The 15,232-nt window shown below is 39.7% G+C and overlaps 1 protein-coding gene across 7 annotated transcripts in view; it reads right to left on the reverse strand.

Moving 5' to 3' along the window:
- Window positions 1–15,232, reverse strand: part of TTLL5 (tubulin tyrosine ligase like 5) — a 124,777-nt gene that overhangs the window by 67,868 nt on the left and 41,677 nt on the right. For all 7 annotated transcript variants that reach the window (XM_082232285.1, XM_082232289.1, XM_082232287.1 and 4 more), the window contains exons 17-21: window positions 14,372–14,485; window positions 13,839–13,930; window positions 13,420–13,482; window positions 12,827–12,862; window positions 10,169–10,225 (exon numbers count right to left, since the gene is read on the reverse strand). In XM_082232285.1, coding sequence (XP_082088411.1) covers window positions 10,169–10,225; window positions 12,827–12,862; window positions 13,420–13,482; window positions 13,839–13,930; window positions 14,372–14,485 — 362 coding nt within the window. The remainder of the gene's footprint in view (window positions 1–10,168; window positions 10,226–12,826; window positions 12,863–13,419; window positions 13,483–13,838; window positions 13,931–14,371; window positions 14,486–15,232) is intronic.

Here is a 15,232-nt window from a genome sequence, read left to right on the forward strand (position 1 = left end):
TTTATGATTATGCAGCATTAAGTTCCTTGGATTTGTACACATGAAAGCTAATACCAGGGAGGACTATCTGACTACTCCCAGGGCATCCCTTGCCCAAATACATCTTACAGTGGTACCTCGGGTTACATATGCTTCAGGTTATAGATGCTTCAGGTTACAGACTCCGCTAACCCAGAAATAGTACCTCGGGTTAATAACTTTGCTTCAGGATGAGAACAGAAATTGTGCAGCAGCAGCGCAGTAGCAGCGGGAAGCCCCATTAGCTAAAGTGATGCTTCAGGTTAAGAACAGTTTTGGGTTAAGAACGGACCTCCAGAATGAATTAAGTTCTTAACCCGAGGTACCACTCTATTTGTTTCATTTGTATCCTACTTTACTCCTGAACAGTCTTGTAGCCTCACAGCTCTGTGAAGTATGCTATCCTTAAAAAGAAAAAAACTTGTTTAAGACTACCTATGAGCACCAGTGCACAGCTGAACAAAGATCTAAAACAAGGATCTGAAGAAAGATCTTTATCATTCCCGCCATTATAGTACCGCACCAGCTATAAGATATATGCCACATCACTCGGCCTCTGTGTTGAACACTGAAATCCTAATCAAATCAGGGCATCATTAGGCCATGGCAGTAGCCATCAGTTCTTGGACTCATTGTTTTTAAGATTTGTTTTCCTATAATGAAGGGCTGTCTTAGTAGAAGTTTAAAAAGATTTCCACCAAAAATCCCTGAGCATTTTCCTTTCCTCTTAAAAGCAAACTTTCCTCTTATTTTCCACTAAGAAGCTGTAGGCTGAGAAAATATGTCCAATGGTATGCCAGGAAAGGCAATAAAACTTTAGGAGGGGCATTCCCTGCAATTCCAGATGCCAAGAACACTCCAACAGAGATAGTCACCAGCCAGCACAGCTCAGGTATATTTTGCTACTGGTGAATGCAAAGGAGTAATTCATTCCATGCACCCCCTTGTGGGAATTGAGACTCAATTGTCATCAGGCAAAACAATTCTAGAAATGCTGAAATACCCTTTTTAAATGCAGGCAAGGATAACGAGGATACTGGATTCTGAAAACTGAGAACTGCCACTTAGATTCATATAGTGGCTGCAATGAAGTTCTCCACTACTGGATGCCTGAGAATTACAAGTAGGGAGAGAGTCTGTGCACTTGTAGGCTTCATGAAAGCATCTAGCTGGCCACGGTGAGAACAGAATGCTAGACTTTCTGCTTGGCCTGATCTAGCAGGGATCTTATTCTCTTAAGGTTTCCTCAACAGGCTGCACTGTGCTAACTCAATGGATTCAAGTGCCATACAATGTTGTAATAATCACTCTGAATCTCGAAAAGCAATACAATGCAATTTAAAGATCCCAGGTTTGGTAGTTCTGTGAGCCAGCCCTGTGTGAAGGAAACTAGCTGGATTTTTAAAGTTTTGTCAATTATTCATCTTTTCAGTCTAAAACTTCATTAGAATTAGCCTGTGACATTTCCTTTGTGAATTAAAACCTCCCAAATCTTCTCCCCACTTCTTCATCCTGCTAGATACTTAAGGTTAAATGCATGTGACCTATGAATGGTAACAGGAATGTCGGATATTCTGGCAAACTATGCTTTGTGAAGTTGTGAAAATTTATTTAATTAGTTTATATGCTGGTTTTCAGGGAGAACCACACACGACTGGCCCTCAAAATTAAAAATATAAAACAATATATTAACGCAAGCTAAGGAGCAGTAGAAAATTGTAGGAGCAGGGAAAAGAACAAAGACTTATTAACACAGTATAAATGACGCTTAATTTCCCTTTCCTGTAAGGGAAAGCTCAAAACGATATCATCACTGACTAGCCAGTGCAAGCCTTGCTACTTGTGACCAACATGTACAAAGTTAATTTGTCGTCACTCTCTGTGAGAGACTGGATTTTGCCGTGAAAAGGCAGGGTCAGAAGCTTTTTAAAAAGTGGTTTTCTGTGCCTCTGATATATTTGGAGCCTAGAACATGTAGTGATTTCTTCCTCTTCCATGCCATGCTGTTCTGAAGAACCATATGTCTAACCTCAAGCAGTAGGCATTGGTTAAATAAAGGAAGCTACATAAAATAGTAATTTCTACAATCAAGTAGGTGCCTGGCAAAAAAAACCAGAAATTGGTACTACTGTGATTTTCTGTTTGAAGAGGGGACTGGAGGACATTCGGTTAACCAGATGACTCTTCCAACTAGAGAATATAGGCAGTGCCCTTTGAACAATACTGCCTTGCGCTGTGCTGAGGTAAACCAGGTGCGGCATTTGATTGGCAGAGCCGCCGCCACTCAGCCTCCTCCTCCCGTTGCCATTGCCGGGAGTCTTGGTTTCACAGCGAGTTCTGGCTTCGTGGTGCAGGCCAAATCCACAACTCAGATGGGCCTGATCCAGCCCAGGAGCCTTAGATCTGGACCCCTGCTCCAGATCATAATGACTGAGCTAAGGAGACCCCCTCAATCCCTAACACAAGCAAAGTCCATAAACCATGCTCCACACAAAAACTTATGTGACACATGCACAGATATAAGACAGTGTATTTTAACACAGAACAAGAATACCTCACACAGTGAAAAGGAATTCCTAGATAACTGAGATGACCTCAGCAGGAATGTCTATTCCACCCCTAAACCTGGAAGGCAACAAGCAGAACCAGGGTGGGTCAAATGAAAAAGTGGACTGGAGGCATTCAGTTAACAGAACGACCCATCTGGCTTCCATAAAAGAGGAACATCTGGCGGGGTGGACAATATTCTGGCAGATTGGCTAAAACAGTTCTCTGTAATCAGGCCTTTGGCTGATTAAATATTCTATTGCCTTTGTTTGTGGGAGGGGATTTTCTTTTGATTTTGTTTCCTCTTTATTTGGTGTTCTCATTTTAATGTTGTGAACCGTCCTGTGGTCTTCAGATGAAGGATGGTATGCAAATTCAATAAATAATAAATAATTTTAAAAGTACAGTACTTAGGACTTCCGGTGCTGCGCGATCTTGCTACAAGCGGGGGTTTTACCGAGAGGGAAACCCCGGGCTATTTTGGAGGATTAGGGGGTGCTTCAGGGCGCGGAAGCCCCCCGAAAACACCTCTGGAGGGTGTCCAGAGGAGCTGGTTCCCGTAGCGATCAAAAGCGAGCGGCTCAGCTGTCAGGTAGCTCCAAAAACGGAGCGAAGAGTACGGCGGTGTTGTTCAGCGGTCGAGGGAAGCCATTGCCGACCTCCACTTAGCGAAGCCCCGAGCTTGTCTGGAAAGCGTTGCGCTCTCACATCAAAGAACTCCGGCTTTAACAACTTTAATCTCTGTGACAATATCAACAAGGAAGTCGGGAAGCAAACCAAGATATAAACGGAGTTCAGCCCGAAAACGGGATCTGCCAGACACAGCGCGACTCCAGTACTGGGAAAGCGAAAGTAAGTTGCCTTGGCGGATACTTTGTTTCTCCTTACTTATCTCCCTTCTATAAAGTGACTTTCGCTTAGAGACTTAATATCAAAAGACATGTGGGAGGAAAGTGGAGACCAGGGACAAATTGTTGCTGCAGAGAGTCCTTGACGAAACGGCGGTTGAAGTAGACGAGAGGAGCACTTCTCCCTTTTTTTTTGAACTCAGAAATGTAGAAGGAAGGGAAACCGGAAGAGAAGGCTCCATCGCCATTAAAATTTTCGGAGCGTGGCAGACTGAGAAAAAGTCTAAGGTGGAAGGAAGAAAGAAAGGAACACAACTACATTCACTCCTGTGGCGGGGAAATATATATATACATTGGACTTGCTGCAAATACTTCCCCCCCCTCTTTTTTTTTTTTTTTTTTTTTTGCTCCTTGAGACGGTTTGACATGCGGTGAGACTGTATGCTTTTGGGACAGGATATTGCTATACCTCGCTACTGCTACACCTCGGGGAGCTAATTGGAAGAGACTTGGTGACCTCTAGTGGCGAGACTAAAATTAATCGACCCTACAACTCACCCTCTCCCCCCTCCTGTTCCTCTGTTTCTCCTTTTTTTTTCTTATGACACCCTACCTTTCTCCCAATTAACTGTGGATTGTCTGTGTATCCGACTGGGGGTGTTCTGAATGGAAAAAGGTCCCGCTGGGGAGTATTATATGATTGTTAAATACTTGAGCGGGGAATAGCGACCCTATACAGATTAAATAACAAAAAAGGGAGGTAAGGAGGAGGGAGGTATAAGTGAAGGTGCTATATAGAAACGGGGTGAACGGGGAAAATACAAGAATATAAGAATATAAGATGTCGCATACGGTAAAGAAAGGCACGAACGGGGGGACCCCTGGAGATAGGAGGGGATCGAAACAAGAAACAGATTCTAAGGCAGATATTATGAAGATGCTAGTGGAAATAAAACAAAGTCAGAATAATTTAGAGCATAAGTTAGAACAAGTAGATAACAAAATCGGAAATATGGATAAAAAGATTGAGGAAACAGTAAACGAACTTAAAGGCCAGATAAAAGAGGTATTTAGAAGAACGCAAAATGTAGAGGAAGGGATGAAGAAGACAAGATTAGAATTAAAGGATATTAAACGGGATAAGGAAAGGATTAAAGCTGAAGTGTCGGACTTAAACAAAGCACAAGAGGAGATAAAAGATGTCATAGCCATGAATGAACTCCGGCAGAGAGAGACGAACCTTAGGCTGAGAGCCATCCCGGAATTACAAAATGAAAATATTAAGGAAAGACTGATAAAAGAGCTTGCGGCCTGGATGGATGTACCAATAGAAGAAATGGCCAGAAATGTTCAGAGTGCATTCAGAATGCGTGTAAAAACAACAAAAATGAAAAAATTTCCAGGAGACTGTCTGATTACCTTTAGGGATAAGGAAGTAAGAAATAGGATACTACAAATGAATAGAGAAAAAAGACTGAATATAGGGGGAAATTATATAATCATCTTCAAAGATGTTCCAATTAGACTACTTAAACGAAGAGACTTTTATAAACCACTAGCGCAGACTCTGAAGAGGAACAGAATTGAATTCAGATGGGAGTTCCCTGAAGGAATATCATTTGAATACAGAGGTAAAAGGCACAGATTATCAAATCCAGAAGAAACTGGGAAATTCTTGAGGAAATATAAGGAGCTGAAAGCAGAGGAAGGTGGAACAAGAGAGGGAGGATCACCTAGAGACATAAGAACAGAGGACGAACAAGAAGCGAACGGAGGCGGATCGGAAGAGGAGGAAGAAGAAGAGGAGGAGGAAGAAAACACAGAAAACTAACAAGGGGAAAAGAGAGGAAAAAGAGAGGGGAAAAAGGGGGGGAGAGAAAAAGAAAGAGAAAAGTTAGGTGAATGTCAGGCATTATGGGATTAAAAATTTTGAGTTGGAATATTAATGGAATGAACGAGAAAAAAAAGAGGAATAAAATTGAGCAATTCTTGAAAAAGAAAAACCTGGATATTATTTGCCTCCAAGAGACGCATGTAGCTAAAAAACATAAAAAATTGCTAATTAACAAAAGATTGGGAATTGAATTCGAATCCTCCGACAGAGAAAAGAAAAAAGGGGTTGTGTTGTATATTAAAAAAAAGATTGAAGCTAAACAAATATTTAAAGATGAAGAGGGGAGGATGGTAGCTGTTCGGATCAATTGGCAAGGGGAGAGTATGGTTGTGATTGGGATCTATGCACCAAATAGCAATAAGACTGATTTCTTTAAATACCTTGAGGGGAAAATCTCGGATTATATGGATCAGAAAATCATTTTAATGGGGGACATGAATGGTGTGGTCTCCCTAGAAGCGGATAGACTAAGAGAAGGAGTAAGTAAAGAAGGGAAATTGCCAAAATCATTTTTCTCAATGGTAAAAAACTACAATTTGATAGACATTTGGCGTCTTAGGCACCCATTGGATAAACAATATACATTTCACTCTGAACCACACCACTCGATGTCACGGATAGATCAGGTCTGGATATCAAGCGAACTATGTCCGAGGGTTAAACAAATCGAAATAAAACCAAGAGTAATCTCTGATCACAGTCCGATAGAATGGGAATTGGAGAGTTACGAGAGAAGAACTTTTAGATGGAGACTGAAAGAATATCTCTTAAATGACCAGGAAATCGTAGAAAATGCACACAAAAAATTAACAGAATACTTTACGGATAACTGTGATAAAGGTACAAACATCAACATAGTCTGGGACGCAAGCAAAGCCGTAATAAGAGGATATTTTATCCAACAGAATGCGATTAAAAATAAGAATAGAGAGAAAGGAAAAGAAGAAATTCTAAGGCAGATTATGGACAATGAACAAAAATTAATTCGGAAACCTAACTGTCAGAAAACGAAAGAAAACATCAAAATTCTGCAGGCTCAATTCGCTGCAATATTAAATAGAGAAGTGGAGTGGAATATTAAAAAACTAAGACAAAAGAATTTCGAATTCTCAAATAAATCTGGCAAGTGGCTTGCGTGGCAGATTAAGAAGAGGAAGGAACAAGGTACAATAAATAGAATTATAATAGAAGGAGAAGAGGTTACTGACCCAAAAGGAATTAGGAAAGAGTTTCTAGAGTATTATAGAGGCCTCTATAAAAACAAAGAAAGAAACAACTCAAGGAGGATAGAAAGATTTTTGAAAGACAAAATGGTGCAGAAAATCCCAATGGATAAGAAACAACGATTAAACGAGCCAATTGAAATAGAAGAGATAGAGGAGGCAATTAAAGACTTAAAAAGAGGGAAGGCTCCGGGACCTGATGGATTCACAGCGGGTTACTATAAAGAGATGAAATCTGTACTTGTGAATCCCTTAAAGGAAATTATGAATAACATCTTAAGAAAAGGGGAAATCCCGGAGACCTGGAAAGAGGCGTATATCACCTTTATTCCGAAACAGGATGCAGATTTAACCCAGGTTAAAAATTATAGGCCAATCTCGCTATTGAATACGGACTACAAAATCTTTGCAGGAATTCTGGCGAGAAGACTGAAATCCCTATTGGCAGAAATTATCCACAAAGACCAGGCCGGGTTCCTCCCGGGCAGATATATGAGGGACAACATAAGATATATAATTAATATGCTAGAATTCCTATCGACCAGGATTGACAAGCAAGCAATAATGATGTTCGTAGATGCGGAAAAAGCATTTGATAATGTGGCGTGGGACTTTATGTTGAAGAACTTGGAACACATGGAAGTGGGTAGAAATTTCTTTAATGGTGTGAATGCAATATATAGAGAACAAAAAGCTAAATTGATTATAAACAACATCGTGACGGAAGAAATAAAGATACAGAAAGGCACAAGACAGGGATGCCCACTCTCCCCGCTGCTATTCATAATGGTATTAGAAGTTCTCTTGAATTCAATCAGGCAAAATGGGAAAATTAAAGGAATAACAATTGGACAACATGCTTATAAGACCAAAGCATTTGCAGACGACCTAGTAATAATGACGGAGGATCCAATAATTACAATAGAAGAAATCCTAAAGGAAATAGACCAATTTGGGGAAATAGCAGGCTTCAAATTAAATAAAAGGAAAACAAAGATGATGGTAAAGAATATGGACCAAAGTGCAATAGAAATAATCCAAAACCAGTCACAGATACAGGCGGTCAAGAAAGTGAAATATCTGGGGATTTGGCTCACGCCTAAAAATATAGATCTATTCCAAAACAACTACGAGCCAGTGTGGAAAGAAATAAGAAAAGATTTGGAAGTATGGGGAGGACTGAGATTGTCCCTTTGGGGAAGGATTAATACTATAAAGATGAACCTGCTACCGAGGGTACTATTTCTATTCCAGACTATCCCCATAATTAAGGGGAGCCGAACGTTTAAAGAATGGCAAAGAGTGCTATCAAGATTTATCTGGCAGGGCAAAAAACCTCGAATAAAATTTAAACTGTTGACAGACAGAAGGGAAAGGGGAGGTTTTGCTCTGCCGGACCTGAGACTATACTATGAGGCATCATGCCTCTGTTGGATAAAAGACTGGGCTAAATTAGAGAATAAGGAGCTACTCGATTTAGAGGGCTTCGACAACAGATTCGGTTGGCACGCCTATCTATGGTGTGGCAAGAGCAAAACACACAAGGAGTTTGGAAATCATATCTTTAGAGGCCCACTTATCGAAATATGGGAAAGGTATAAAAACATCTTAGAACCTAAAATCCCGCATTGGCTCTCACCTCTTGAAGTGATGAGTGTTAAGAAAATTAATATGAGAAGAGACTGGGCAACATATGGCCAATTATTAATGAAAGAAGATGGGAAATGGAAAGTAAAACCATATGAGCAAGTTAAGGAGTATGTGTATGACTGGCTACATCACCTTCAAGTTAGTGAGATGTTCAGAAAAGAGGCCAAAGACAGAGGGTATGCAGATAAAGACTCAAAATTTCAGACGGAAATCATAAATAATGAGGTGAAAACAATATCTAAAATGTATAAGATGTTGCTGGATTGGAGTTTGGCAGATGAAGAAGTTAAGACAGTAATGATTCGATGGGCTAGTGATGTAGGCCATGCTATACAATTTGAGGACTGGGAGAATTTATGGAAAGAAGGTCTGGATTTTACTGCGTGTATGACGGTTAAAGAGAACGTCATGAAGATGTTCTACAGGTGGTACATAACACCTGCGAAACTATCGAAAATGTACAAAGTAGACAGCAAATGTTGGAAATGTGAAAAGAAGGAGGGCTCCTTTTACCACATGTGGTGGGAGTGTGGGAGGGTGAGAGAATTCTGGGAAGAAGTCTATGTCGAATTAAAGAAGGTGCTAAAGTATACGTTTATTAAAAAACCTGAAATCTTTCTGTTAGGGATGTTAGGGAATGAAATAAAAAAGAAAGACCATAAGTTTGTTTATTATGCACTCACAGCAGCAAGGATAGTTCTTGCCCAGAAGTGGAAAAAAAAGGAAATGCCAACAATAGAGGAGTGGAGATTGAAGTTATTAGACTACGCGGATTTAGATAGATTAACAGGGAAGATCAGACACCTAAGAGACCAAAAGTTCATTAAGGATTGGGGGAAATATGTAGACTATCTGGAATATATTAGTAAAGGTCAAATAACGTTAAGGGGATTTAGAGAAGCACTGTGAAAGACTAAGAGGTATTGTTTAAGGAAAATAGAGGAAGAGGAATGCGTAATGACAATACAAACCAGGCAATGTGTAATCTTGATTTTGACTATGGAAGATTTACGGACGAGCTGAAGGAAGTCCAGAAAGAGATGACAGAGATGACAATGTTAATTTGATAGGTAAAAAATTCTTTTTTATTGTGTATATTGTACACTTGTTTTGTGCTTTGTTGCTATTTTTCTTTTTTTCTTATGTCTGCTGTTGTGGTCTTTTTTTTTTCTTTTTTTTTTCTTTTCTTCTTTTTGGAAAACTAATAAATATCTATATTGAAAAAAAAAATTAAAAGTACAGTACTTAGAAGACCTCTGGATCAGACACTATAGGCTAGGTGTGTAAGAAATATTAACTATTATTCCTATGTTTTTGATAATTTGTTTTGAATTAATTCCACTTACTTTAAAGCAATGTAAACTTTGATATCCTTAAGTGCACACAAATTTACATTTTAATTATAATTCTGTAACTGAAGTCTCCCTAGGTCTTACTGGAACAGCCTGTAAGGTTATATGAACCAAGAGCAGAAATACTGGCTAAACTCAGCAACTGTGAGGGTGGAACCCTTCAGCAGAAATATGTCTGCATTCAGAAGCTGAAGGGAATCAGAGTTCACAGGTGGTTGAGAATTCCCCAACGTGGCCTTTGAGGAGGGCACTGAGTTCACTGAGTTCAAACTTTGGGGGGAAATATGAAGAAAAATCCTAGCCTAGTGAACTCAGTGCTTCTCCATACATGGAATAATGTGGAATATACTGATAAAACATTTCATAAGGTTTCTCCAAGATTTGGCAATATTCTCTACTGTCTGCAATGCTGGAATTATGAAAAGAAAATAGGAAGTTATGATACTTGTATCTTTTTGAGATCTTGCTGAGATTTGTGAATTTTCTGAAGCAGAGACTGTACTTGAGGCTGAGTAGAGGGGACAAGAGCTTGCAGCTAGCCCCAGTTTATAAAGCTTTGAACTACTGCCTAGTTGGGATCAAAGGGTATGTGAAGCCATACGTAAATCCAAAGGAGGGGGGAAAGAGTTTTATTACCTGGACTCGGTCCTGAGACATCTGGCGGCGAGATGACCACGTTGCAAGTCAAGGCCTCTAAAGAGTAAAAGAGCAAGAATTGTGTGATTTTAAAGACTGCACCTTTGAACTCTGTCTTGTGCCTGTTGATGATATATCTTGTTAACTAGGAGGAGTTAAAGTGCAAGAAACCTAAGGCTTCTGCAATTTTCTGCCTGGAAAAAACTGATTTTGGAAACTGGCATCTTGTGCCTGAAGAACCGACTGCAGAAGGAAGGAGAGGCTTTTCCAGGGATGAATTTTGAAATAAATGGAAATGCATCCCTCTCTCAGCTTCGCTGTATGTGTGAAGACTCCTTAATATTAATGATTTACTTTCCTAAGGTGCAGAATACAAAGAACATTATAGGGTATTTCCTTTTAAGTCCTACTTAGTTTTGAATTATTCTGCTTGCTAAATATTTATTTGTTCTCTTTTAATCAAAAGAAAGCCAGACTAGACAACCTACAGAACAAGTGCTTGCTCACTGAACTACACACTACAATGTAAAATGCAATATTTATTTATTTCATTAAAACTATATACTGCTTAATTATAGAAAAGACTTCAAAGCAGTCTACAAAAAAGATAAAACAATAAAACAATAAAATTATCACTAAAAAAATTACAACCACAATTTAAAACATACAGCCTACTGAAAATGTGAAACAAACAACAGACTTAAACCAAAATAAATCTCACAGGTATTAGATTATTTTCTCCAGAAATCAAGATCTGTGACAATCAAATTGCAATTTATGAACTGTTTGCCTGCAGCAGAAATGTTCTCTATGTCTGTCATGTGCTGTGGACCAGGAAAAATGGAGTACCACCTGTAGGCTACTGAATAAGATTCTGAACATTGGGGAAGTGGCCAGTTATTGCTTAAAACTGTGCTAATGCCTCTGTGTTCTGACCTTGCTGTAAGTCACGTTCTTTCTCCACAGGCAAACAGCCAGCTACACTAAGAAATTCATACTTCTCTAACCTTCTGTTATCTGATCAACTGGTGAAAATGCAACATAAGTACTGTAATGAGTCAATGGGCACAACTAGCTGATAGGAAAGCCACTCTGCCCAGTGTCCAGGGAAAATAGAATCATAGAAATGTAGAGTTGGAAGGGACCCTGAAGATTATCGTGTCCAACCCCCTGAAATGCAGGAATATGCAGCTGTCCCACACGGGAATCAAACCTGCAACCTTGGCATTATCAGCACCATGCTCTAACCAACTGAGCTATCCATGATCTATTGGTATGTTAATTAATGGCCTCAAAGAACAGTTGTTGCTTAATCTGTAAATATCAATACATCTACAATAATTATTTATAAGGACCACCAACAGGTAGTACGCAACAAAACTATAACTATTTCTTTCTTCCTAAAAGATTTATTAATTTTCATGACACATCTATGTACATTACACTAACTTGAGGTCCAAGCTCTGCTTTTTGCAGGGAATGGCCACACTATTTTAAAATTTCTATTTTAATTTTCTGGAAAACACAACTTAGAATAAAATCATAATCTCTGATAGCCAATCCAAAACTTGTCCTGCTAGCTGCAGCGCTATGAACATCCTTCTCTTTCAGTTTCAGATTTTGCTTACTGAAAAAGCAGAACTGGAAAACTCAATAGAGTTTTCAGGGCCACAGAAAGAACTTCCCTCTGGGTCTAGAATGCCCAGGGGCAATTTCCTGCTTGTCCATGTTTTAGAGATTGGTTAAAGAAACAACTATTTTCTACAACCAAGTAACTGGGAAAACTCCTGGTCAGAGACCACATAGGCCAGGTAAGAAGCTTGTGTTATTTGATGAATCATTGTATTTTAATATTCTGCTGGAAGCTGCCCAGAGTGGCTGGGGAAACCCAGCCAGATGGGCAGGGTATAAATAATAAACAATAAATTATTATTATTGTTATTGTTATTATTATTATTATTATTATTATTATTATGCTTTTGACATTTTGTTTTGAATTCTCCTCTGACTTTTTATATATTGGAAAACACACACATACACACACACACACGGATGTTCTCTGGCCAACACACAGTTTAAAGTAGTAATTGAAAATTTCAAAAATCCAGCAACACAATACTCAGGACCACCAGTTTACACCATTAAAAACAGCTGGTTGAGAGTTTAACTATGCAATCATAAGAACATTAATATTGGACCTTGGCAAAACAATAATAGCAAGTAACTAATTCAGCTTTCACAACCATTTCATAATGGCAGAGCAACAAGCATTCTCACGATACTGAAATCCAAAGAAATGACACAGACCACCAAAGAGGGAACCCCCTAACACAGAAACATTTTTAAGACTATTTCCCATGCAAGGAATATTTGGCAAGGGTATGAGGATCACAGAAAATGGGAAGCAGAGGGTTACCACTTCCTTCCACAACTACAGCCCCCACCACAAAAAAACCCAATTTCTCTGTAAAAGACCTCCTGCTGGATGTCTCAGCGCATAGGGAACATTTGCCACTACCCCAAACACAGCAATTAGCCTTGTAAACAACCTTCTATTGTTTGACAAAAAGAGTCCCATCTAAAGTCTAAGGTGACTGCATGGTCAAAAATACAAACTCAACTTTTTCCTTTAATAGCTTGCCTATACAAGCTGCTTACCGAGTTCGTTTAGAAATTAGGCATCTTCTTGACCCTCTGCAGAACAGTGAAAAAAGAATATTGTGATTACATTACAATTATACTACATCAACATAAAGCAGATACATTAAAAGCCCAAGGCAGGATTTGCCTAATGAATCCCATCAGCAAAAGTCCTGCAGAAAGGCTTCCATAACAAGGCTTTTCACCTTCTCTCCTCACTCCCCAAATCAGCTTGGTTGGCCAACTGGTATCTGGTTGGCCACTGTGAGAACCGGAGGCTGGACTAGGTGGTCCATTGGTCTAATCCAGCAGGCTCTTCTGATGACCCTCCAGAAAGAGCTAGCTACCCATTGAGGAGGGCTTTCATCTGAACAGCCAAGGCAATGGTTATGTTCTTGAGAATTGCCTTCTTTATAAGCCTGTGGATTACTCTATTTCTGTTACTGTTTGCTCCAGCTAGTGAGCTAAGAGCCAAAATGCATTCTACGAGCAACTGCCCAATGGACCCAGCACTTTGTCTACAAGCAATCTGTTCTTCATGTTCACTTTCATTTCTCTTTCCTCCTATGGGTCTCCTTCTGTACTGCAGACTCCTTGAACCACTTTCCTACCTGTCGCTGAAAAGGCGAGAGGCCAGCATATAGTTCATTGTCGTCTTGTGCTCCATATAGGATCTGAAAAACCAAGAGGAAGGGAGTCAGTTTAAATTCAGATTAGGAGTATTTAAAAATGGAAGACTCAGTGAGAAAAAAGTGAAAGCTTATCATGAAAAGTGAGGGGGAAATAGCTTCATCTGTCAGGAATGGAGGAAAAGGTAAGACTAATAAGGAAGCTGGTAAGAATTAGATAGCACAAAAGGCAACAGAATAGTGTTTGATAGACAAAAAGACCCTGAAAGTGAAATTTAAAGCATAATGAATGGTCTTTGAGAGTGTACTAAGGTGGGAATAAATTAGAATTTGCATCTTCTACCTCCTAATGTCTTCTATCATTCCAGGATGAAAGGATCAAAATTAGACTTTTTGCTCACCCATAAGTGTCCCAAGTTAATGGCGTAGGGAATATACGAATGAATCCCCCTCTTCGCTCATATTCCTCCTTCACTCGACGCAAGACTTTTATCTGGAATCAGAACAAGCAATGAAAGGCATTAGTACTTTTTAGTTGTTTAGGTTTGAATTGGTTTTGTCGTCTTGATGTAACTTGGCCTGGCATCAACCTGGCATCAGTATTCATGAAAGGTGAGTAATAAATATTTCAAATAAATAAAAACAAATAATGGAAAGGGTTAACCTTGGGATGGAATGCACTGAGATGCACATAATCTCTGTGAATCATTTAGTTATGGGGTCAATATTAATAGTTCCACTTTTAAAAGACAAACCATTTTATTCTTTGTCCCTTAATTTCCCTATCTATGCTGCCAAGATGCCAGTCTCAGTCTGCTGACACAAGGCAGAGGCATCTGGCAGCCAAATGCACCCATTCATGGTGACTAATTGTTCCCTTCTTCTGCACATGTACCATGTCCAGTGAGTGAAAACAGTACATGACAACCCTTACCTCCTCCATGGAGAGCCCCAGCATGGAGCCAAAATGCCTTCCTACTGTTTTCTCCTTCGCTGAGGGCGTAAGGTTTTTCATCTCAGCATCACTGGCAGACAGCGGCCGAGAACGCTGCAGAAGCACAATGAGAAACCTGATTTTAGCATTTCCCCTCCTTCTAATCTTATTCCAATTATTTTTAACCGGGTTTCAAATACCAAAGTCATTTGCCCAGCAAGAGACATCACTCTCCAGGCATCAGAACCAGGAGTCACACTCAAGAGGCAGAAGAATCCAAGGGCACCAATGCCAGGATTCACACTCTCTGCCTCCAACTATAGCAAGTCCACACCCCATTCAACACCAAAGCCAAACTTCACATTCCCAGTGTTTGACCACAGAACCACACCCCAAAATAGCAGGAGCCAGCATTCACAGCTTCTGTCTCTATGGGCAAGCATGACACATATTCCTGGCTCTGGTACCCGGGGGGTAACATTTCCAGCTCTCAATTGCTGGATAACCCATGTCTTGTAGTAGTAACCTGCTTAGGAGATGAAGCTACAGTAAGGAAAAGAAACGCAGCTCATCTGTATTTACACTAGTTCCAAGTGTTAAAATGACCACAGCTAAAGATCTTTACTGAGCCAGAAGATATCCTGCATTCAGCTCTATCTCACCTCACAAGGCTGTTTGAGTTAGTAATGGGCAAGTACAAAATGCAAACAAAAGGGTGGGGGAGCAGAAGCTGAAATCCAGGCAAGACATTTTTGACCTAGCTGCACTGTCAAAGTTGAAAACAAAAGGTATTTAAAGACCTTGAGATAATAAGTTCCTAAAGAGTTTTTTTAAACCTTGAGATCAAAGTAGCTGAAGCTA

This window comes from Podarcis vaucheri, assembly GCF_965113315.1.
Source record: "Podarcis vaucheri genome assembly, chromosome: 1".
NCBI classification, from domain to species: domain Eukaryota; kingdom Metazoa; phylum Chordata; class Lepidosauria; order Squamata; family Lacertidae; genus Podarcis; species Podarcis vaucheri.